The sequence below is a fragment of the Pantherophis guttatus genome, chromosome 7 (assembly GCF_059756535.1).
Source record: "Pantherophis guttatus breed Tessera chromosome 7, ASM5975653v1, whole genome shotgun sequence".
Classification (NCBI taxonomy): domain Eukaryota; kingdom Metazoa; phylum Chordata; class Lepidosauria; order Squamata; family Colubridae; genus Pantherophis; species Pantherophis guttatus.
In genome coordinates, this window is record NC_142069.1 from 19,767,861 (window position 1) to 19,792,895 (window position 25,035).

Genomic DNA, 25,035 nt, shown 5'->3' on the forward strand with positions numbered 1-25,035 from the left:
TTGGATACTCTCTGAAGGGCCCTATTCGTTCTCTCTTTGTTCATAACATAGGCTGTGCCTGCATAGCAGAGACATCTCCTTGTAGAACATTCCTGACAACTGAGAAAGATCTCTGGTAACGGGGCCTCTCGGTTGGCAGGTGATGGATGCTGGGAACGAAGCCAAATATGATAACATAGCCAGAGTTAAGTTTTGTTTTTACCTTAAGTATCGCTTTCCTAGAATCCACGTGATTTACTGTAATATGGTAGGATGTGAAAGTTATGTCCAGATATGGAGAAAATCCTTTGTATCACAGATGTAGTATGAGAATGTATAGCTGTAATCATGCCTTCTGATATGCCCTATACCCTTGTATAATAAAAGAGGGTCACGGTGTCAGCTCTGGGCTCTCTCATCCTGAGAAACACTTGCCCTGTGTTTTTTCTAAACTGGACCCCTCATGAGAAGCCCACCAGGATGATCGCAACACTAGGGCATACAAAAACCTTTTCCAGACCTATCCTAGAATACTGCTCACCTACTTGGAACCCACACTGTATTTCGGACATTAATACATTAGAGAGGGTCCAGAGGTATTTTACAAGAAGAGTACTCAACTCCTCTGCTCGCAATAAAATTCCTTATGCCACCAGGCTTGAAATTTTAGGCCCGGATAACCTTGAACTACGCCGTCTACATTCCAACCTAAGCTTAGTACACAAGATTATCTACCATAACGTCCTATTTGTTAATGACTACTTTAACTTCAACCGCAAAAGCACAAGGGCTGTCAATAGATATGAACTAAACGTAATCCGCTCTAATCTTGATTGCAGAAAATACGACTACAGCAATAGAGTAGTAAATGTCTGGAACACTCTACGTGATCCTGTTGTTAGTTTCTCTAACCCCCATACCTTTTACCTTAAACTGTCTACTGTGGACCTTACACGTTTCTTAAGAGGTCCCTAAGAGGGTGTGCATAAGCGCACCAGTGCGCCTACCGTCCCTGTCCTACTGTCCCCATTTATATGTACTCATTTTATGTGTTTATGGGTATGTTTTGCTTATTTATATCCATTTATTTGTGCCATTTTTTTCATGTGTCCATGTCTATGTCTATACTGATACTTGTTTCCTTGTATTTGTTGACAAAATAAATAAATAAATAAATAAATAAATAAATGATATAGCAGAACAAATGACTCAACTTTTTTCTTTTCTTAACAGAATTGGCATTATTTTCCTGAACATTCGAGACTGATGTAACATATTACAGAATCTCAATGTCTTTAAATTTCTTTCATTTGATAGTTCATCTCTTAAGTATGTCGTGCTCTGTTCAAAACATGAACATTTTTAAGGCTCAGGTATCTGTTCTGGATCAACTCAAACCACATGCACCAAGACAAATTCCTTGTGTGTCCAATCACACTTGGCCAATAAAGAATTGAATTGAATTGAATTCTCTTCTCTTCTCTTCTTTACTACTACTACTACTACTAATAATAAAGATAACAATAATACAGTTTATTGATATCGCTGTAGGAGGAGATGCCAGAATCGAAGAAAAAGAACTGGAAAAAAATCATGAAATATCATGACCTGGCCATCAAAACTACATGGCTATGGATGAAACATGTAACAGTGATACCCATTGTCATCGGGCACTTGGTACCATGTCCATGAATTTTACAAAACACATCAAGGAATTGCAGCTTCCTGCAATACCACCAGCAGAACCGCAAAAAACTGCGCTACTTGGAACATCGTACATTTTAAGAAGGTACTTGGTTGATACTTAGGACACTGGCAGCAACCCTTATTAACTATTAGCACCAGTTAATGGTATTTGTGATGCATTTTTGAATGTTCAGTTGACTGAGTTTCATATTTTAACAATAACAACAACAACAACAATAATAATAATAACAATAATAATAATAATAATTTGGGAAGGCTGGTGGGCAGATCAATGGTGCTTACTCTCTGTTAAACAGGAAAACAGGATTATTTCATTTCATTTCATTTTATTAGATTTCTATACCGCCCTACTCCCGAAGGACTCAGGGCGGTGCACAGCCAAACATATACAATACAAAATTTAAAAATAGAATAAAATCGAATTAAATAATTTTGGCCCCGACAAATTTAAAACCCCAAACTTTTAAAACCAATTTAAAATTGAATATATAAAATACTAAAAGATATTTAAAATTTTAAAAATCTTTTATAAAAGAGGGGGAAAATATTATTATACCAGAATTGTTATTATTCCTATATGAAACTGATTTGGATTCAATTTCTTTTTAACTTTTTCATTAGATGTTTTTTACTGTTGTGAGCTGCCCTGAGTCCGGCTGGAGATAGGGCGGCATATAAATCACATTAATAAATATATATTTGACTAATCTTCAGGATTTCGATCAAACCTATAGCCATTTCTCAAGTATTGCTATATTCGACAGGGCTTTCCAACACAGTTCCTTGCACACTAAGCTTCCTTTTAGCTGTTTTATTTCTCCACTGACATCAGGGGGAATCAAACACGATCGCCTTGAGTGACATGACGCCTGAGCCTTCTCTATTTCCCAATTTGCACCCTGAGCAAATTCTCCATCAATCGCTCCACGGCAGGAGCGGCGGCCGCTTCCGAATACATTGCAATATATAACGCCGCCCTCCCGCCCCCCAAAGCCAACAGCGTCTTTAGCTTGCCCTCGGAAGGGAGGGCAACCTGAAACGGGGCAAAAAAAAAAAAAAAGGAAGGGAAGGAAATAGGTATTGGAAAAGGGAGGAGCCCATCAAGCCATTCGGCCAATGCGAGAGGCGAACGCAGTAAGGAAGGCGGGGATCCGGAAGAGAGAGAAAAAAAAGTAATCAGCTGTAAATCTTCCCTTCCGCTTGGAAGGGACGGGGAGTGACAGCTGGCAACCATGTTTCAGTTTTTGGTAAGACTTTGGCAAAGGGTGGGACGGCCCGGCTGAGGGGAGCGATGCAAAAAGGATAATTTTTAGGTGGCGATGCCCGGCCGAGTTTGGGTGGTTTGGAAAAGCTATGCAGGGTCAAGTCTCAGTAGCTCTCGAACGGGAATGCTCCAGGGACTGGAACTTAAAAAAAAAAAAAAAAAGCACAAAAACTTTCCCGAAGGAAGGCTTTTTTTGGGGGGGGGGCGGGGGTATCTGCCCCCCCAAAAAAAAACCACCCGAGAGAGTCGGTGCAATTTATTTAAATATAGCCTCCCACCTTCCAGTTTTAGAAGTACAGATAGTTCCTCGCGTTACTAGTCTTTCTTGTCAGATGTAATTAAGCCAACCTCCTAAAAATCGGAAAATGCGCTTTAGGGATGTTGGACTTTAAATCCTATAAGCTTTGTGCTGTTTCTTGAGCTTAACTTCCATGCGAATCTTAACTGTGGAGCTTCTTTCCAAGGATGGGTTGTAAACTTAGGTTGTAAGCATCCCTGCCCATGAAAATAATTTGTCGCTTTCCCCCCTAACCACACCTTCACTTCCTCTATATTCTGTATATGTTCCTACTTTTTGAAGAATAGAATAGAATAGAGTAGAGTAGAGTAGAGTAGAGTAGAGTAGAATAGAATACAATAGAGTAGAGTAGAGTAGAGTAGAGTAGAGTAGAGTAGAATAGAATAGAATAGAATAGAATAGAATAGAATAGAATAGAATAGAATAGAATAGAATAGAATAGAATAACAGAGTTGGAAGGGACTTTGGAGGTCTTCTAGTCCAACCCCCTGCTTAGGGATAAAACCCTACACCACTTCAGACAAATGGTTATCCAATCTCTTCTTAAAAACTTCCAGTGTTGGAGCATTCACAACTTCTGGAGGCAAGTTGTTCCACTGATTAATTGTTCTAACTGTCAGGAAATTTCTCCTTAGTTCTAAGTTGCTTCTCTCCTTGATTAGTTTCCACCCATTGCTTCTTGTTCTACCCTCAGGTGCTTTGGAGAATAGTTTGACTCCTTCTTCTTTGTGGCAACCCCTGAGATATTGGAACACTGCTATCATTTTTCCCCTAGTCCTTCTTTTCATTAAACTAGACATACCCAGTTCCTGCAACCGTTCTTCATATGTTTTAGCCTCCAGTTCCCTAATCATCTTTGTTGCTCTTCTCTGCACTCTTTCTAGAGTCTCCACATCTTTTTCACATCTTGGCGACCAAAACTGGATGCAGTATTCCAAGTGTGGCCTTACCAAGGCATTATAAAGTGGTATTAACACTTCACGTGATCTTGATTCTATCCCTCTGTTTATGCAGCCTAGAACTGTGTTGGCTTTTTTGGCAGCTGCTGCACACTGCTGGCTCATATCTAAATGGTTGTCCACTAGGACTCCCAAGATCCCTCTCACAGTTATTACTATTGAGCAAGGTACCACATATACTGTACCTGTGCATTTTGTTTTTCTTGCCTAAATGTAGAACCTTACTAGAAAAAGTGCAATCCTCATACAAACTTTTCCCAACCTTTTCTTGGAAATCTCCAGTGATGGAGCAACCACAATTTCAGGAAGTGGGCTGTTGCACTGCTTAATAGCTTGCACAGTCGGGAAATTCATCCTTCTTTCAAATTTGGGTCTCTTTCTGTTAAGCTTCCATCCATTGGTTCTTGTCTTAGTCTTAGAGAGGGAATCAACACTTATTATTCTGTGACATCCCTTCATGTACTAGAAGATTGCTGTCATCTCTCTCAGCCTTTTCTTCTCTAGATTAAACTAATCATTCATCATAGAATTTAGTCTCCAAGCTCTTTACTTTGTTTGTTGCTCTTCTCTACACTTACAGTTCTTCAGTATCCTCGTATTAAGGTGACCACAACTAGATATAGTGGTTTGGGTGTGGCCTGACCAGTATAACACAGAGCGGTATAGTAATCATAACACCAGTTTTGTGGATGCAGCCCAAAACTTTGTTGAGCTGCAACACATTGCTGGCTCATTTTCATCTCAGATCCTTTTTGGTAGTACTATTGCTAAATCCAGGTACCACTTATTCATGCATCTGGTTTTTCCTGCCCAAGTTTAGAATAACTTAGAAGCCTGGGCAGGAAAACTTCTACCATCATCCTGCAAAATCGGTGGTTCTTGATGTTCTGTAAAAAAATCATATTTGCATCTTTTTAAAAGGCTTTTGATTCTATGAAATTCAGATTCTATGAAACTTAATGTGCTAAACTCTGGTTTGTTTAAAGTACAACGACTGGATCTATATGCAGTAGTAAGTCATTATAATTGCTTATATTTTAATATATAGAATTTCTATATATAGAATTTCTATATATAGAATATATAGAATTGTTTATATTTTAATATATAGTATTTCTAATATAGAAATACAACAAATAAATAAGACTACATTTTCCAAAAGATCATAATCAGATCAGATTCTTGTAGAAACTATTGAGATCTACATATAAGGCTGATGTAAACGAATATCGTAATAGTATTTTTAATCTGCCTTTTTAATATGAATTCTTATTTTAAGAAGTGTGGAGTTAATCAGGATTGTGGCTAATATTTCTTTTCTCTATTTCCCTGGGGATGATATAATTAAGACTAGCTTTTGAAATAAATGCTATACAATTCCGCTGGATTTATTTTTAATAATATGTATATAAGATATGAATTGGACATAAAATCCACATCAAAATACAATTAGAATTAGATTACACAATGCCAACTGCACTGCAGTTTCCCTGGGGCAAAGTCTACATATGTGAACTTTAGTTCCCAGAATTCCCCAGAATTGAATTTCATGCATCTGGAAAATGCCCATGTTGTAAAACACGGGAGTAGAACATTTTATTTTTATAATTTTAAAAGAAGAGATTGAACAACCACTTGTCTGAAATGGTATAGAGCAGGGGTGTCAAACTCGATTTCATTGAGGGTCGCATCAGGGTTGTGTTTGACCTCGGGGGGGCAGGGTGTGTGTGGCCAGGGTGGGCGTGGCCAGCTCAACATCATTCATGTCGGGGGAGCCTGTGGTGGTCCGAGCGCTCTGCCAGCAAAAATGGACTCCGAGCTCTGTTTTTGGCTGCAACGGCCTCCTGCAACCCTCTGACAGCGAAAATGTGAGGGTTGCTCGTGGTCCTCCCGAGCTCCATTTTCATTGGCAGAGGCACTGCGGGCTGGTCCTTTGCTGTTTCCAGGGCAGCCCCACGGGCCAGATCTAAGCACCCCACAGGCTGGATCCGGGTCCCGGGCCTTGAGTTTGACTGATATCCCTGGTATCCAGTCTCCTGCTTGAGCAGAGGGTTAGACTAGAAGACCTCCAAGATCCCTCCTAACTCTGATATTCTGTTATCATCAGTGTCTGTAAAGTTTTGGAGACTCTAGTCTATAATCAAATTTCCCAGCTAGCTCTGGAATTTTAGCATTGAGAATAGTTTGTCTTTCCATTCCCAAGAAGCCAGCCAAACTGGGACAAACTTTGAAGAGCTGAAAGAAGCTGAACTATTTCATGATAAATGAATAGAAAGGGGGAGTGTGAAATTATATGGCAGAATAATAGAAATAAATAGGAAGTGGGAATACAGATCAGAGACAAAGAAGAAAATTCTTGTATCTTCAGAGTACAATGGATATAAGAATGTGTGTCTCATTGTCAGAGCCAATTAAATAGAAGGCCCTGTTGTTCTCATATGGAATTTTGAGGTCTGTCTTGCATTTTTGTGTAAAAACTGATTCCATTGCAAATTCCAGAAAGCATGTCAAAAAAATACGAGTGCAGTCAAGTTTTCCATCCACCACTTGGTGGAACAATTCCAGTGTGTATTTTATACTTTCAACCTTGAAACAAGAGAGCCAAGTTTGCTGTAACAGGAACAAACTGGACTTCTTGGAGAAGTAAAATACTTATCTCTAGAAAAGTAAACGTTTCAGTATCCATCCTGAAAACAATAGTATGGTATTATGTGATGATGATGAATGGTTAGTGTTGAGTTTCAGAGAGAAAGATGAGAAGTCTCAAAACCAAGCATGTTTTTGTAGAAGAGGCTGCCACTGCAAAACTCTGTGGTTGCATGTTCTTTGCATGTCCAAAAAAAAAAAAAAAGGCAGAAAATGTTTCTCATTTAATTAGTCTATAAATTATTCAAAGTGTATCTTTTCCCCCCTCTGGCTGGAAGAAGGTGGTGATTCTATCTGATTCCCTGAGATTCTGCTCAGACGTTCCCATTGCTATGAATATTTCAGAATAATAGAATTCTTTATTGGCCAAGTGTGATTGAAATTTGTCTTTGGTGTATATGCTCTCAGTGTACATAAGGAGAATAAAATACATTCATCAAGAATAAAAAGATACAACACTTAGTGATAGTCAAGGTTACTAATAAGCTATCAAATTGTACTAGGAAACAAATAAAAACAATATAAATTGAAAGATACAGGCGGCGTGGTTATAGTAATAAGTGGGAAGAGATAGATACTAGTAAGGAAGAGAAGAATAATAGTAATACAGTCTTAGTAAATTATTTGACAGTTTTGTGGGAATTAGTTGTTAAGCAGAGTCGTGGGAGTTGTAGTCCAACATGTCTAGATGGTTTATTGTTGGGGAAGGCTAAATTAAATGAAGAATAAAAATTCAGGGTTACTGCTTCTCCAGATGAGGTTATGAAAATTAATATCACATTGTACATTATTTTAAATGGGTTTTCTTCACTTTTTTTTGATCACCACATCTACTATATTGTACAGGAAATGAGATGTGAATGGCATAAAATGGCAGACTTTTGAAAACAATCATAATTTTAATGCTCATATTTTTAATAGCTTTTTCTATTCTTGGTTGTCAGTAAAACCTGCAGTTCATTCATGGCTGAGGCTGAGATTCTCAAGTGCTAAAAGCAATTAACCTCCAGACATCGGAATGTTATATTAATGTTTCACTACTCTTTCAGTGTTATGAGATTTGAAGACTTCATTACCCAGATGGAAACCATTTAAGAAGTGCACATCTAAATTAGTCCAAAACTCTTGTTTTTGGAAAACAGATGAATACAATTGGATAAATCTGTATGCGCAGGAATAAGCCACCACAAATTAACAATAGTATGTCGTACTGGACTGCACTACGAAGCTATGTTAAGCAAAGTTTTTTTATGTGATTCAGAGTTTAGTATGGATGGTCATTCACCAACATTTAATCTGTTAGTCTGACTACTCTCCCATTTGATTTTCCATGGAGGCATCTTTGAAATGCCCATGAATGTACTTAGTGAAACTCCTGCTGTGTTTCTTTGGACATAATTCCTGTAATTATTATTATTTTTTCATCTAGGGATTTAGTTACCTATGTATTATTAAGCTAGGGTTTATATGCTGCTCCAATTAGAGTGGCCCAGTATGCATCAATATAAAAGGGAATGTATATACTTTGGAGGGGATCGCGGTGGCTCAGTGGCTAAAATGCTGAGCTTGTCGATTGAAAGATCGGCAGTTCAGCAGTTCGAATCCCTAGTGTGTAACGGGGTGAGCTCCCATTACTTCTCCCCTATTCTGCTAACCAAGCAGTTCGAAAGCACGTAAAAAATGCAAGTAGAAAAATAGGGACCACCTTTGGTGGGAAGGTAACAGCGTTCCATGTGCCTTTGACATTTAGTCATGCTGGCCACATGACCACGGAGACATCTTCGGACAGCGCTGGCTCATCAGCTTTGAAACGGAGATGAGCACCGTCTCCTAGAGTCGGGAACGACTAGCACATATGTGCGAGGGGAACCTTTACCTTTTTATATACTTTGGAAGCAATTGATTTCTTTCTAATACTCCCTTGATCATGCTATGGCATGATTTTTTTATATAGAATCATGGAATCATAGGGCTGGAAAGGACTGTGGAAGTCTTCTAGCCCAATCCTCTGTGGTGACCCACCAGGACACTTAGCTCCCTCTGATAGATACTGCTGTTGAGCCAGGTACCACCTACTCTGCACCTGTGCATTTGGTTTCTCCTGCCTTTGTGCAGATCTTATTTTTCTTATCACTGAACTGCATCTTTTGGATAGGGCCCAATGCTCAAGTCTGTCAGGATCCTTCTGACTCCTGAGTCTCTCTTACAAAGTGTTAGCATTTCCCACTACCCAGTTTGGTGTCATCTGCAAATTTGATGAGTGCTACTTCAGTCCCCTCATCTAGGTCATTCATGAAGATGTTGAAGAGCGTTGGGCCCCAGGCAAAACCTTGAAGTACCCAGCTGCATGCTTCCCTCCACCTAGAAGTATGTTGGTGGGAGGGGAGCAAAATCAAGGTGCAAAACAGGTGTATTGCCTCTGCAGTGTAGTTTTTTTGCCCTTTTAAAATCTTACAGCCCCGCCCCCCGGCCATTGACATTCCTTCTGTGGCTCTGAGAGGTCCCAGTGTCTTTTAAAGCATGGTCCCTAACCCATTAACGGCCCTGGCCTAGCAATAGCAATAGCACTTAGACTTATATACCGCTTCATAGTGCTTTTACAGCCCTCTCTAAGTGGTTTACAGAGTCAGCATATTGCCCCCAAACAATCAGGGGTCCTCATTTTACTCACCTCGGAAGGATGGAAGGCTGAGTCAACCTTGAGCCGATGAGATTTGAACTGCTGAACTGCAGCTAGCAGTCAGCTGAAATAGCCTGCAGTACTGCTCTCTAACCACTGTGCCACTTCAGTCTATTCGGAACAAGGCTGTACGAAAGGTGAGCTGATGTGCATGTGCTTGCGCAGCTCAACTCATGCGAGCAGCAGGTATGTGCAGGTATGTGCATATACATGTGCGGGTATGTGCATGCTTATGTGCGCTGACCCATCATTTGCATGAGTTCAGCTGAGCACACATGTGTTCACCACCCCACGCTCGTGCGGCCAGTTCCCCTTTTTCTACCCTAGGCGGGCCACCAAGCCTCAAAGGTTGGGGGCGCTGTTTTAAAGGAAGTGTATGTTCTAGGCCACAAAAAACTTACCCAGTTATGACATCCCTCCATGGTTTGTCATTTTGGTATTATCAAGTAGAGAAGTAGAAACAGTCATGAGAAAGTGCTGACAGCTAAATAAGTGGCAATTATGCCAGTGAAAAAGGAATTTCCCTTCCCTTGTCTTTTTCTCTCACACCTGCTACTAGGAATATGCTATCTGAGATCTTCCCAAATCCTGGCCTGGTTGTTTGCACAATTCCAGTGTTTAAATTGCAAATGGTGAATAGAGGAATTATTTGTATGTAGGTTTACATGGAATTCAACCAAACCGTTTGGCAAAAACATTAGCTAAAAACACGATAAACACTTTAATGAAAATCAGGTTTTGGCCTGAAATTGGCAAAACATTTGTTTTAAAAGATAGAATGGAAAACGAATTGCATTTTTAAATTACATTTCATGTGTGGTGAGAAAGAAAAGTAAAATCCTCAGTGTTATCCTTTTTGTTCTTTCTCCAGCTCGGTTTTGCAGTTGGCAATGTAGTTGGAATGTATTTGGCCCAGAATTATGATGTAAGTATTTTTGCTGCTTTTGAAATTATGTTAAGACTTGGAATTTGTGAGCATTGCAAAGCCTGTCAAACACCAGATGATTCTGAACTCCAGTTCCCATTTTTTTTCTAGAATGCAACAGCAATAGCATTTAGACTTATATACCACTTCACAGTGCTTTACAGCCCTCTCTAAGCAGTTTACAGAGTCAGCATATTGTTCCAACAATCTGGGTCCTCATTTTATCAACCTCGGAAGGAATGGAAGGTTGAGTCAACCTTGAGCCTGGTGAGATTTGAACTGACAAATTGCAGGCAGGCAGCAGGCAGCAGAAATAGCCTGCAGTATTGCCTTCTAACCACTATTCCACCACGGCTATGCAGTGGTCAAAAGTATCAAAGATGATGGGACTTGCAATATCTGAAAGGCTATTGATTTCCTATTTTTCTACATAACCACAATCCAGCAGCTTCAGATTTGTGTAATGAAGAGAGTCCAGATCAGTTTTACATTCCTTCATCCATTCCTTCATTTCATTCTGTTTCCACATTAATCTCCTCTTACTTACATGCATGAAATAATTGTGATATATTTTGACACTTTTCCATTGAAACCTGCATTACAAGTTTTAGAATGCTATTTTTTTCTTAAGCGTTTGTCCCAGAAGGCACCAAAATTTGTCTATTGTTCCACGGTTACTAATTCTAACAGCAAAGCCTGAAATACAGAAATTAAATTAATCAATTTGTGGTCAGTCTTGCAAAGACACTAGAGTATGGTGCAGACTAGAATATAGAAGAAGATTCTTTCCTGTATATATCATGGATCCAGAGATTATCTTGAATTGACTCTGTAAACTTCCTTTATATGTTTATAGGTTCCGAACATTGCAAAGAAGATTGAAGACATCAAGAAAGACGTAGAAGCTAAGAAGAAGCCTCCAAATGATAAATGATGCTGATTTAGGCATCCTACTATTCAACATGGATGGTATATTTTAACCATCCAGGTGTCAAAACTTTATTGGCTTTAATGAATGCTTCCAGGCCTAACCTCAGAAGGCCTTAAAAAGCATTCAGGCTTAGTGTTACTATATCCATTTGGCCTCCTTGCACTTGACTTTATTCAAAAGAAAAAAAAATCCCATATCTATCTATCTTCTATCTATCTATCTATCTATCTATCTATCCATCCATCCATCCATCCATCCATCCATCCATCCATCCACACACACACACACATACACAAACTGGACTTTTGTTCTCAGTGTATTGTTTCAGTAATACTTTATATTTAGTAATAACAAGAGTCAGGAACAGAATGAAGATATGCCATTAACTATTCTGATCTAAAAAAAGATCTAACTCTACAAATATTGGTATCTATTTGTAAGATACAAAATGTCTGATAAAAATTCCCATCTTGTTGCTGAAATATGACCTTTCTATTTTATTGTTGGGCATTCCTGCAACATGTATAGTCTGCATATAGTCAGTAAATTGAATGTCAAAATGTTGAGCAGTTCATAGAGATATGATAGCCAATATGCTTCATCCATTGTTTGTAAAAATTGTAAAAAATTTTTAAAAAATTTGAACAACTTAAATGAATTGCTGCAATGTATCAACAAAAATGTACTCATCTTCTGATTCTTAGTCGGTATTTTTGTTTATAATGTTTTTAAGGGTTTACCATTCTGGTATAACTAGGAATTGATGGAGTCCTGCACTTGCATTCTGATGATGAAAATATGAATCAAACTTTGCAAATTTACTGGCTTGAATTTTTACTGTCTTGTATCTGTTGTAGCCCTTTCTTGAAACAAAGAAAGATGCATGTATTTAAAGATGGTAACTATCATTATAAATGTTTAAGAAGAGGCTGGACAATCATTGCAGATATTACATGGCCTATGTAGAGGTGAGCATACCTATTGTAGGCCCCCTCTAAATGTTTTTGTATCCTACTCTGACCGATCACTCTATTAAATGTTGTTGACAGAAATGCTGAAAATTGGCAGTATGAAACAGGGTTAGTGTGATTTTAAAACAATCTATCCCAAATTCAGGTCTCTTACTCTACTGAAACCCTTCCTTACCACAAATATCAAAATTCAAGTTTTAGCTTCCCAAGGAACCTAGAATTCTAGTTTTGTGTCCTATGCTAAATGGATTACTATATATTTACATGAAAATTACTTGAATTTGTTGTTTTCTTCATTTGTTAAACAATGCTCCAATACTATGTTGAATATGGCTTTATGGATTACCATGTGCATTCAGAAATGTGTGTATTATGACAATAAATAAATACTAAACCATTGTGAGAAATGTCAGCTTTTAAAAGATGTCCAATTGACAGTGATGTCATTGAGAACCTTTTCCCCTTGATTTGACTTTTAGTTCTCTATGTGGAATTATATTCATCATATCAAACTTGATGGGACTTTTAGGATCGCAAGAACAAAGATTCTCTTTGTATTATCATTAGTGAGACTTTGACCATCACATATAGATGCAGTGTTAGGGCATCCTTTCAATTGCCTTTTCTACAAAATACAAAGTATTTGGGTAAAATTGCTTGATTTCCCGACCAATCTAATTTTATCAGAACTTTTTTCTTTGTCTCTTTCAGAATCTTGTTTATATGGGTAGAGGGAAAAGTGGACTGTTGTCCCAATTAATGCAAATTTTCAGAAAGGAAGACTTTGAAAGATCAGTGCTAATTTTACAATAAACAGCATGAAATTGTTTCTCTAGATTGCGTATTTGTTACCATTAAATCAATGGAACTATTGCCTTATGTCATGGTCTGCAGAGCTCAGCTTTATAATTCTGGCCATCTTCTGAAATTTACAAAAGGAATTTTGAAGAATTGCAAAATTCTTTCTCATGTTTGCAAAATACGAAGGTTCAAACAGTACACATGACGGTACAAAATAAAATCTGGTTATTCACTTCCACTGAGAGTTGCCAGTTTTTCTTTGAATTACATTCTTTCAATCCCACTTAGCCAACACAAGTTCTAGGACAGTTTTCCTGTGCAATTTACGGAAGAGATACAACAGACTTGAATACTAGGAGTTTTAGAATAAAAGTATGGATTGCACATGAAATATCTTCATAAATTAGTGTGTTACCTATCAGTATACTTTGTGAAAAGTACATAGATTATATTATAAAAAAAGATGAAGTAGATCAATGTTTTTCAACCTCAGCAACTTTTAAGATATGTGGATTTCAACTCCCAGAATTCCCCTCCCAGCATGCGAGGTTGAGAAACACTGAAATAAATAAACAGAAGTCTTGTTTTATGCAAGGAAGTAATCATGGTGCATATTTTATATCCATCTGACTATCTACCTGTCTGTCCAGGAAGAAGCATAAGTAAACTTCGTAAATACATGTGGAGTTTATGGAATAAAGGAATTCAACTTAGAGTAGCGGTTGATTAATTTCACACCTGTTAAACCATAATGTTTGTGTCTTTAAATTATGAATTTTAAGGTAAGAAGGAACAAGGATTCAGCTGTTCTGGATTATATGCAGACTTATTGTTATTTGATGTGATTGTTTGGAACTAGAAAATTCACATATTTTGGGCATGTGATACAAGAAGATAAATATATTTAGGAATATTGAGGGAAGGGGAAGAAAGAGAAGGTAACAAATAACATGGATTGATGATATCAAAATTACCGTATTTTTCAGAGTGTAAGACATACCAGAGTATAAGATGCAGCTTAGCTTTTGGGGAGGAAAATAGGGGAAAAAAATCTGCCTACCAGGTATTCATCTGGCTAGCATCCTTAGTCTGGCCAGCTTCAGCACATTAGTTTGCTGGTTTTTTTATCCCCCACTTGGGGATAAAAAACAGCTTTTAAGGCACAGCTGAGAGGAAGCAGCAATGAGAAAAGCAGGCAAAGCACGGAGAGATCGCTTCACTTGGCTAGCGCCTAGTTAGGGCTGAAAAAAAGCTTCTAAAGAACAGCTGAGAGTTGAAGCAAAGCATAGAGATTGCTTCACTCACTAGCCCCTCATTAAAGCACAGCAGAGAGTCAAGGGAGCAGGCAAAGCTGGGAAGATCACATCACTCGCTGGCACCTCGTTAGCACCCTGTTAGGGCTGGAAAAAAGCTTTGAAAAAGCTACATTCGGAGTATAAGACGCACCCAAATTTTCAGCCTCTTTTAGGGGGGAAAAAGGTATGACTTATACTCTGAAAAATACGGTACTGCTATGTCCTTAGGAAAAAAACAGAATTCTCACTGGACAAAGGTCAAAGTGGCAATTCATGCTATCAAAGGCGATGAACGTCAGTTGATCATATCAAAATAATTTAATACTCATAGGACCTTAAAACAATCAAATACCATAGCATGTATAGATAATCCTTTTAATAGCAAAAAAGAAAAAGAAAAAAAAGATTTTCCTTATAAGAGTTAATATATGTGGACACAAATATTGGCATTTGTTTATGCATCTGTTGCTATAGTCTTGTCTACCAAATTTTAATTTGGGAAATTTAAACTGGTATCTATCCATATAATTTTTCAGTAATCAAATCAAGTGTTCTAATTATGCAAGAACGTTTTATTTTGTTCCGTTTTTATTTGCAAATTGTTTCCATTATGAAACTTATTTATTTCTAATCACTCATTGTAATAACCATCAGTTTTTTTTTCTTCTCTATTATTTCCAAGTAATATGCAATACAGCTCTTGTGTGTATGATGACTGGGTTTATGCAATATCCTGAACAATGTTCTGCTTAATCATATTTTGTTAAATTGGCTGGGTCCGTGCATCATGTATTATTTCAATTTATGATGGACATAATAAAGGAAATACTAACCAAGTCTATATTGAATACATGTGTTGAAAAGGATACACCACTGGCTTCCATATCACTCAGCTTAGCAGGGGAGTTGTTTTGTTGCTGTTGTTTAACTATTGTTATTACTCTGATTAGTTCTCATTTTGGGATAAAGGACAGGCCATAATAATGTTACCAATAGTATTATTTTTCTCAGCCCTGACCCATTTTTTATCTATAGTGAAGGAAATTTTAAATAGGATATACGTATAAATTAGTGATATTCTTTGCCTACATTCAGGTCTTCAGTAAAGTTAACATTTTTAAAAAATTCTTATTATTAGAGAATGAACAGCCTTTTCATGTTAGAGAATGTTGTGGGAACTCTACAGCCCAACAACACACATATATTTTAGATTCATTCATAAATTAGATTTGATGGGAGTCATGATTTTTTCAAGTTCTTTCCTATATCCAGCAAATCAAATACATAATCAGGGTGTAAGGATAGGCAAAGTTTGTCAAATTTACTTGTACCTGTTGTCACTGGAGAAAGTTGAAGAAAGAATGGATCCTATGTTATATCTAGCCATGCCCTATTATGTGTGATGCAGATTGATTTCTTGCCTCTTCCTCCTTTTCCTTCAAATTACCAAATCCAAATTACCAATTACCAAATTACCAAATCCTTACAAGAAATGACCTTGAAAACTAGGGGCTTGCACAATTCATCTAAAGAAATGCATGGCTGATGGGGATCTGAATTTGTATCTTGCCAACATTTGGCCAATCTTCCAAACAGTGCAGGTCATGTTGTTGGGAGTTGTGTGAGGAACAATTCAGAAGTGGGTTTCAGCAGGTTCTGACTAGTTCTAGAGAACCGGTAGGGGAAATTTTGAGTAGTTTGGAGAACCGGTAAATACCACCTCTGATTGGCCCCGCCCCCATCTATTCTTTGCCTCCTGAGTCCTACCTTATCAGGAGGAAATGGGGATTTTGCAGTAACCTTCCCCTGGATTGGTGAGGGAATGGAGATTTTACAGTATCCTTCCCCTGGTGGCCGTGGTGGCTTCCCCACGGCCACCAAGCCATGGCCACCAAGCCACACCCACAGAACCGGTAGTAAAAAAATTTGAAACCCACCACTGAAGTAATTACAGATACTAGCTCAGGTGTTACTGCAGTAAAGAGTCAAATATACTTTTATGCATTTCAATGAGCCCCTCAGATCTATACCTGGAAGATACTGATATACATTTAATTAATATAGTAAATAATACCTATTGTTCAGCAGAAGCCACTGAAGTCCATGTGGAAGGTTCTATCAGAAAAGCTGGCAATCAACTTTTGGTGGGGGCAAGACACTTTTTATAGTTACAGATTTAATTTAATTTAGTTTAATTAATTCAATTTATATGCCGCCCCTCTCCGAAGACTCAGGGCAAATTTCAACTTTGAAGGTTGTAGGGAAATTGTTTGGTGACAAGAAAGAAAGAAAGGGTTGAGAAATGGTATCCTTTTCTTTTTTTTCATGGTGAGAGAAAATTTATTTTTAAGGGCAAAATGGATGTTTTGATCTGGACAAAGGTTTCTCACATGAGTTTTGTAACTTTATTGTGCAAAATAAAAGCAGAGCATTTATTTATAGGTGGGTTTTGCCACCTATCTGAGGGTAGCGATGGCTCAGGGGCTAAGATGCTGAGCTTGTCAATCGAAAAGTCAGCAGTTCAGCAGTTCGAAACCCTAGCGCCGCATAATGGGGTAAGCTCTTGTTACTTGTCGCAGCTTCTGCCAATCTAGCAGTTCGAAAGCATGTAAAAAATGCAAGTAGAAAAATAGGGACCATCTTTGGTGGGAAGGTAACAGCATTCTGTGCGCCTTTGGCATTTAGTCATGCCGGCCACATGACTACGGAGATGTCTTTGGACAGTGCTGGCTCTTCGGCTTAGAAACGGAGATGAGCACCATCCCCTAGAGTCAGGAAAAACTAGCACATATGTGCGAGGGGAACCTTTACCTTTACCTTTGCCACCTATATGGGGATCGTCTTCCTTCTGGTGGAAACACCTAGGAGTGTAAGAGGACCTTTGCTTAGCCAGCCAAATTAAACCTATCAGTCAGACTGGTGACAGATGTAACCAGATAACCCTCATATCCCTAGAGAAAAAGCCTTTTGCCATTCTGTTCCTCGTAGGAAGAGTGTGGCTACCTTAAAAAAACAAGCAGACAAAAAGAAAAAGGGGAAAATATGTTTGGACATCCCCATTACAATTTCTACATACCACAAGAATATTAACAGTTTTTAGACTTTGCTTTATTACCAAGCAATTTCTGCAACAGAAACATTTGCAATGGGAAACAAAAGATGGTTATTACTTTTCTTAATGGGGAAAAAAACATAACAAAGGCAATCAGGATATAATTATTACAAGTTATGTATCATCTGTAATAGAATAAGAATACAGAAGCATTATGAAAATAGTAAATCTATTGTGAAGGCACTTAGTTACAGAATAAATCTGTAGGAATCCGAGCTGTCCCGTCACAGGATCTTTCAAGGGGAACATGCCTGATCCTTCCGGAACTCAGCAAAGTCACCCTGGCATATTTGTGTGAATCTGTAATTCCAGCAAGTAAAAACAATACTTCCAGCAAAAAGTGTTTCCATGAGGCAGCCACAATCTTTCTGAAGACTTGTTACCCTGAAAGGTTTCTTCATGGGGCATCATTTAGATTTAGAATGAATCAGCTGGAAGGGACCTTGGAGGTCTTCTAGTCCAGCCCCCTGCTCAAACAGGAGACCCTATACTATTTCAGATAAGTGACTGTCTAGAATCTTCTTAAAAACCTCCAGTGATGGAGGGCCCATGATTTGTGAAGGCCAGCTGTTCCACTGGTTAATTGTCCTCACTGTTAGGAAGTTTCTCCTTAATTCCAGGTTGCTTCTTTCTTTGATTAATTTTCAACCATTGTTTCTTGTCTTGCCCTCTGGTGCTTTGGACAATAATTTTCTGCACAACAGTTTCCCCCTGTTCTTGTGCTAAACTGTATGCAGAATTCCATGGAAAGGTAAAACTGCAGGACATCTGCTTTTATTAGGAGTTCTCTGAAAGTTATTCTAGATTCTTAAATTGAGGCCAGTGCTAACAATGCCTCCTTCTCTTTAAGCTATTTCTCAGAGCTACATGAGGATTAAGGAATTTAAGTGCTTGTATTTACAGCTAACCATAAATGCAGATGCTTTAAAATCCTTCTTACACTTATTAGTGGCATATTTTAGCCCAGGAAAGATTCCTATTCCCCCCCTCCTTCCAAATTGCAATTCCGAAGCTGTTTTATCATTGCAAAAGTAATTCAGGGAGACCTCTGTATATGGATTAAATTAGAAACCAAGCAAATGTTTTCAGTAAGAGAAAAAAAAATCATTAAAATGAGTTAGTTTATTTTTATGAAATGTTTAATTGTTTGATAATGATAATAGTGCAATACAAAAACACATTATCAAACACAGGGGTGTCAAACTCAAGGCGTTCAGGCTGGATCTGGCCCGCGGGGTGCTTAGATCTGGTCCATGGGGCTGCCCTAGAAACAGCGAAGGACCGGCCTGCAGTGCCTCTGCCAGCAAAAATGGAGCTTGGGCAGGCTGGGCTCCATTTTCGGCCATGACGGTCTCCTGCAGCCCTCTGCCAGTGAAAACAAAGCTCAGGGAGGCCGCGTGTGGGCTCCATGGCCTCCGTTTTCACTGGCAGAGAGCTGCAGGAGGCCGTTGCAGCCAAAAATGGAGCCTCAACTAGTGATGTCAAGCTGGCCACCCCCTGGCCATGCCCCCCTGGTACCCCAAGGTCAAATACAACCCTGATGTGGTTCTCAATGAAATTGAGTTTGACACCCCTGATCAAACAGAAAGGATATCTATCAGGGGTGAAATGCTCCCGGATCAAACCGGATCGCCCAATCCGGTAGCGATTTTTCCCTGTGGTTCGGTGATCCAGTAGTGATAGCTGCCCGGATGTCATTACTTCCTGGTTTTAACCAGGAAACGTGCACGCACGTGTGGTGAATGCACTTCTGAACCGGTAAGGAAGGTAAGTAGATTTCACCCCTGACATCTATCCAGTAGTTTTTGTGGAGTTTTCTTCAAGTATGTTATGTTGAACATTTTTTGTGTGCTTTCAAGTCAGTCTTGATTACTGGCAATTGCCTGGACAAGTCGATGCAGTTTTCTTGGCCAGATTTTGGAAATGGTTTGGAAACAACATTGCTTATTTCCTAAGGCTCAGTGGGAATAAATAGGCTAAGGCACCCAGTTGGCTTTATATGTAAGGTAGGACTAGAACTCACAGTCTCCTGATTTCTATCCTGATGCCTTAAGTATTAAACCAAACTGGCTTTCTTAATCAAACTTAGCAAAAGAAAATAAATAAGGGCGAGAGATGGAGAGGGAACAGTAGAAAAGCAACACGAGCAAGACAGCATTTACTGAATAGTAGAACATCCAATTTAAACATTTAAAAATAAAAGTTTAGAGACTCAAGAGACTGCATGTATAGGATGGCTTTATGCTATGAATATGAATAGAGCCCGCATTTCCACCGAGACCATCAAAATAATGTTAAGGATCCTTTATAAGAATCCTTATAAAGTAGCTTCTATGTACAGCTTTCTGCACAAACATTTACAAAGCTAACCCTTAATCTTTAATTTTATACTAGAGTACCGTGAGCTACATACATCCCATCAAATAAAAATGGAATTCCCCCCTCCCCAGTTTTCATTTAACACCTAGATGTAATATTTGACAGAACTTCAATTAAGTTATACCTTATTTTATTCCCGTTCCTGGCATAATATATAGTCAAGTCTCCTTTTTAATATATATGTACAATCATGTTGGTCCACTTTCTGGGATTTGGCAAATTTTGCCAATGTTGTCTATGATGGGCCAGTAATATTATTACTGGCTTGGGCCCAATCAGGAAATATGTCCAGTTGAAAGAGTCTAATTCCCCAAGTATTTATGGCCAATGTAACAATCACTAATCCAATGATATTGACACCAAAGCCAGCTTTGATCTACAAATAAAAAGAAAAACCAAAATAATGAGTATCAGTTTGAATAAGGGTTTACAGTTCAAGCACACCAGATCTGGATAGCTTCTGACATTTATTTTTTTTTCATAGACCAAATCCAGGGAGCATATAGATCAGCTACTTAATTGGATTAAATCATTTCCTTCTATTTCCAGATGTGTCCTCATGTTCACTTTGCCAAACCACAGCCAACAAGGCACTAACTGGGTTGAAATAACTCGAGCTCTGTCTCTGATCTATCTATGTCAGTGTTTTCAACCTTGGCATTTTTAAAATGTTATGGATACATAAAGTCTTAAAGTTGCCAAGGTTGAGAAGCACTAATCTGTATTTTCTGTCTGAGATTTCCTTAATTCTAATCAAGACTTTTTCTCAACTATTTTTGCCTTTATAGCATTTTTGACACCATTCTTTGAGAGTTGGGCTAGTGGCAATAATAGTGGTGATGGAAACCACAATTTCAAACCTATCTTGAATATCATTTGTACATTACAAATAACGTATATCTACGGTGACCACATTGCAACATTCATTGTAGTGCTTCATTGTTTTTGAAATTTATTTGATTTAATTGTGGATACTTAATACATACCATATCTTTGATTTGACAGTGCCCATAAGTGAAGACAATGGCATTTGGAGGATTGCCTACTGGTAGCATTACCGCAAAAGAGATGCACATAGTGACAGGGATCAGGGTGTATAGTGGGTTGATTTGGAGGCTTTCAGACTATAAAGAGAAGGAGGAAGACTAATTCTTTTGGTAATATGCATAACAAAACTGGAGAAACAATATTATTAGATCTAGGGTCCTGGCTTAGTATTAGACTAACATACAGATTATCTGGATTCACATTTTCTTTCAAGCATAAACGTAGAGTGCAAGACATTGGATAAATATACTGCACTGGTGGTGATAAAATTGAAATCTATGTGTATTCAAATGAGAATTCATGTAGACAATATAAGAAAGAGGTCTACCAACTATAACCAATTGTCATGTATTTTAGCATCCAAGATTGGCTATAGGCTTGGCTTGTCTCCTACCTAGATTTTCTACCTTGATAAGTAATAGGCAACATGGTTCTTGCATTATCTCTGCAAACTGCAATGCTGCTAAAGTGACAATGATTTTACAGAGATGCCATCACACAATTGTCCCCATTGCGTACTTGTGTTCCTAGGTTTGATGCAAGTATATAAATTACAGCATTGATGAGATGATAGCAACAGGATTGTGACACCATTTTTCTCCTTCTTTGGTGGCATCTTGAACTTCCTATCTCAGATGACTTTAATTTTCTTTTTTATGCTTTTTATTGAGCATTAAATGAGAAAGTGGCATACGACCTTTTAGCATCAAGTACATCAACAATAATGCTTTCGGTTCTTGCAGAGATTACAACACATTCTTCCAAACATGAAAACGGTGACAAGTCTCCAGTCCACTGCTTTGTGTAGATATGTCCTTACTGCCTCAGAAAAACTGGCCAGAGTAATAAAAAGTTCTTGATGCTCTCTCAGCTTAACTGGTTTTTTTTTGCAAACATTTCATTACCCAAACTAAGTAACATCATCAATGCTAGTAGGGAGTGGGGTTTGCTCTCATTTTTATATTCTAATGCAGGGGTGTCAAACTCACATCATCATGGTGTCATCACGTGACATTTCGTGACTCCCCCCTCCCCTTCGCTAAACTGGGCGTGGGCGTGGACAGTGCGTGATACATCTGGCCTGCGGGCTGCGAGTTTGACAGCCCTGTTCTGGTGGATTGTCTTGTCAGTGTTGGTGGGAATGGTTTTGGTTGTTCTTGGGTTGGGCTGTTTACGGTTAGCTTGTTTAGCAGTTCCTTAATTGCAATATTGCTTACTTCTTGGTCATTGGTCTCATGTTAATCTTGGAGTTAATCTATGCTGATCTGAGTGTTGATTGCTGGTGAGGAGATGTTTTGGATTTTTTTTTTTGTTTCCTTTTGAACTTGATTGTCTCTTTTGAATTGTCTGTAGATATCAAGGGCCTTCTCTGCAGAGTTTCTCTGTAGAGTGGGGAGGCAAGGAATATTGTGGATCCCATCCCCTAAGGAGATACATCTGGCAGGACCCAGAAGAAGACTCTCTGTGGTGGCCTCACTCCCTCTGGAACATTATTCCTCCAGAAACGGCCCCCACTCTGACACTTTTTCACAAGGCCCTCAAAACATGGTTTTCCTGGGGAACCCAGAGTGGGGTGGGATTTGAGGATTTGTTTTATATTTGCTAGTCCTTCCTGACTCTAGGGAGAGGTGCTCATCTCTGTTTCAAAGCTGAAGAGCCAGTGCTGTTCGAAGACGTCTCCATGGTCATGTGGCTGGCATGACTAAACGCCAAAGGCGCACGGAAGGCTGTTACCTTCCCACCAAAGGTGGTCCCTATTTTTCTACTTGCATTTTTTTACATGCTTTCGAACGTCTAGGTTGGCAGAAGCTGGGACAAGTAACGGGAGCTCACCCTGTTATGCGGCACTAGGGATTCGAACCACTGAACTGCCGACCTTTCGATCAACAAGCTCAGCATCTTAGCCACTGAGCCACCGCGTCCCTCTAAGGGGGGGAGGGTTAGGGGGTCATTATTTTTTACTTTTTATTACTTTTATTTTTTCTATAGCGTGTTTTTATTATCTGTAAACTGCCTAGAGTCACTGTGAGCAAGTTGTTGGCTATATAATTTTTCATAAATAAATAAATAAATAAATAAATAAATAAATAAATAAATAAATAAATAAATAAATAAATAAATCCAAGCTCAGAGAGCACCAAGGACCCCTCAATTCAATTCTGAGCTACTAATATTCTCCTCTATTGGTAACCAAGGTAAACTTGATAATATAATTTATTCTGGGAAGGCAGGAGGGGTAGTGGGAATAACTCAGTGGTGAAATGCTCCCGGTTTGGACCGGATTGCCCGATCCTGTAGTGATGGTGGCGGGTGGTTCGGAGAACCGGTAGCAAAAATCCCTGCTCCCCCCCATGCACAGCTGAGCCGCGTAATCATCAGAGGCTTTTTTAAAAAAAATTTAAAAGCATTTTTTGTGCAACCTCTTCGGCCGAAAAAATGTTTTTAAAATTTAAAAAAAGGCCTCTGATGATCGTGTGGCTCAGCAGGGATCATCAGAAGCTTTTAAAAGGTCGAAGAGGTTGTAGAAAAAATTGTTTTAAAAGTAAAAAAAAAATGGCCATGCCCACCCAGTCACATTACCCTCACCACCACCAAGCCACGCCCACAGAACTGGTAGTAACAAATTTTTGGAATAACCTTGTCTGTTTACTTTCTGATGTCTATGTATCTTGTGACTAGTCCATGTGAAAAAGAAAACTGCCCTCTCCAGCTGGAAATGTGCCCCTTATCTTTAAAGGATTGCCTAACCTTGTTTTAACAAATCCTAATCGGTACTCACCATGCCACATAGAATTGGGAGGAAGATTGTTATGGTTGCAGGATTGCTAACAAACTCCGTTACAATGGACACCAGCAGGCAGGCCAGCAGACTGACAGCCCAGGATGGAAGGCTACTCAGGGATAACATTTGCCTCCCAATCCATGTCGAAAGTCCAGAGGTCTGAGGGTCAAAGAAAAGATAGGTAGGAAAAACAAACAGATTCTAGTTCTTGTAGTAGCTGTTCCAAGCATTAACCCCAGTTCTGAAGGAATAAAAAAGTGGTTTTAATGCTTCCACATATTGGCAGTTAGGTAGATGAGCATCTACCCTCATTTATTGTCTTCCCTTAAGATTCTGTTAAAAAGAAGTCTAGGAAAGACTTTATGAGGAAGTGAATCAAACATGTTTCTGTCTGCTTTATCTCTCCATCATGGCGCAGTGGTTAGTATGCAGTATTGCAGGCTAACTCTGCCCACTGCCAGGAGTTCGATCCTGACTGGCTCAAGATCGACTCAGCATTCCATCCTTCTGATAAAATGAGGACGGTAAAATGAGAACCCAGTTTGTTAGGGACAATATGCCGACTTTGTAAACCACTTAGTGCTGTAAAGCACTATGAAGCGGTATATAAGTCTAAGTGCTATTGCTATTGTTAAAGAGAAGCAATTGAGAAAGGAGATGGGGTAAGCAATCATAGGGAAGAAGGATACACCAGTGACTGGGAAGAATTGTACTTAATAGGAAATGATAGCACCATTTCTTACTAGAAAACATAAAATAAGCAGCTTTCCGCACAGTCCAAACTCATCCGAAGACAAAGAACAAACTACAGTCACAATCACAATCATAAGCATCCTTTCAAATAAAAGAGATGAATTCTGTCTCTATTGCATATTTCTCAAAAGTATGTTTATCAGTGGAAATCTGGCAGACAGATTAGTTAGCGGTAAGGATAAATGTTAATAATGCAGCTATTTTAATTCCTCCAGTTCTGAAACAGGTAAGCCTGCAACTTACGACCATAATTGACTTCCAAAATGTCTGTTGCTAAGCGAGACAGTTGTGAGTTTTGTCCCATCTTAAAACCTTTCTTGCCACAGTCGTTAAGTGAATCGCTGCACTTGTTAAGTTAGTTACATGGTTGTTAAGTGAATCTGGCTTCCCCATTGACTTTGTTGATCAGAGCTTCGCAAACAGTGATCACATGATGCCGGAACATTGCAACCAGAGGTGGGATTCACATACTGTAGCAACCAGTTCGCCCAGTATCGGAAATGTGA

At 38.8% G+C, this 25,035-nt stretch overlaps 2 protein-coding genes across 3 annotated transcripts in view; one reads left to right on the forward strand and one right to left on the reverse strand.

Annotated features, from left to right (window-relative positions):
* Positions 1 to 2,797: 2,797 nt before the first annotated feature.
* STMP1 (short transmembrane mitochondrial protein 1) lies at positions 2,798 to 13,399 on the forward strand. The gene is made up of 3 exons (XM_034402705.3): positions 2,798 to 2,933; positions 10,405 to 10,458; positions 11,315 to 13,399. The coding sequence occupies exons 1-3, from the start codon at positions 2,919 to 2,921 to the stop codon at positions 11,390 to 11,392; spliced, it is 147 nt and encodes a 48-aa protein (XP_034258596.1). The 5' UTR covers positions 2,798 to 2,918; the 3' UTR covers positions 11,393 to 13,399.
* Positions 13,400 to 17,542: 4,143 nt separating this feature from the next.
* The window catches only part of SLC13A4 (solute carrier family 13 member 4), a 61,245-nt gene continuing 53,752 nt past the window's right edge, over positions 17,543 to 25,035 (reverse strand). For both annotated transcript variants that reach the window (XM_060694504.2, XM_034403046.3), the window contains 3 exons: positions 23,774 to 23,935; positions 20,934 to 21,071; positions 17,543 to 20,323 (listed from right to left, as the gene is read on the reverse strand). In XM_060694504.2, the coding sequence (XP_060550487.1) occupies positions 20,183 to 20,323; positions 20,934 to 21,071; positions 23,774 to 23,935 (441 nt within the window). In that variant the 3' untranslated portion in view covers positions 17,543 to 20,182. The remainder of the gene's footprint in view (positions 20,324 to 20,933; positions 21,072 to 23,773; positions 23,936 to 25,035) is intronic.

Bases quoted from the DNA above. Each gene is read 5' to 3' on its own strand.
- STMP1 (XM_034402705.3), top strand. The intron at 10,459-11,314 runs GTAAGTATTTTT...ATATGTTTATAG, and splicing joins ATTTGGCCCAGAATTATGAT to GTTCCGAACATTGCAAAGAA.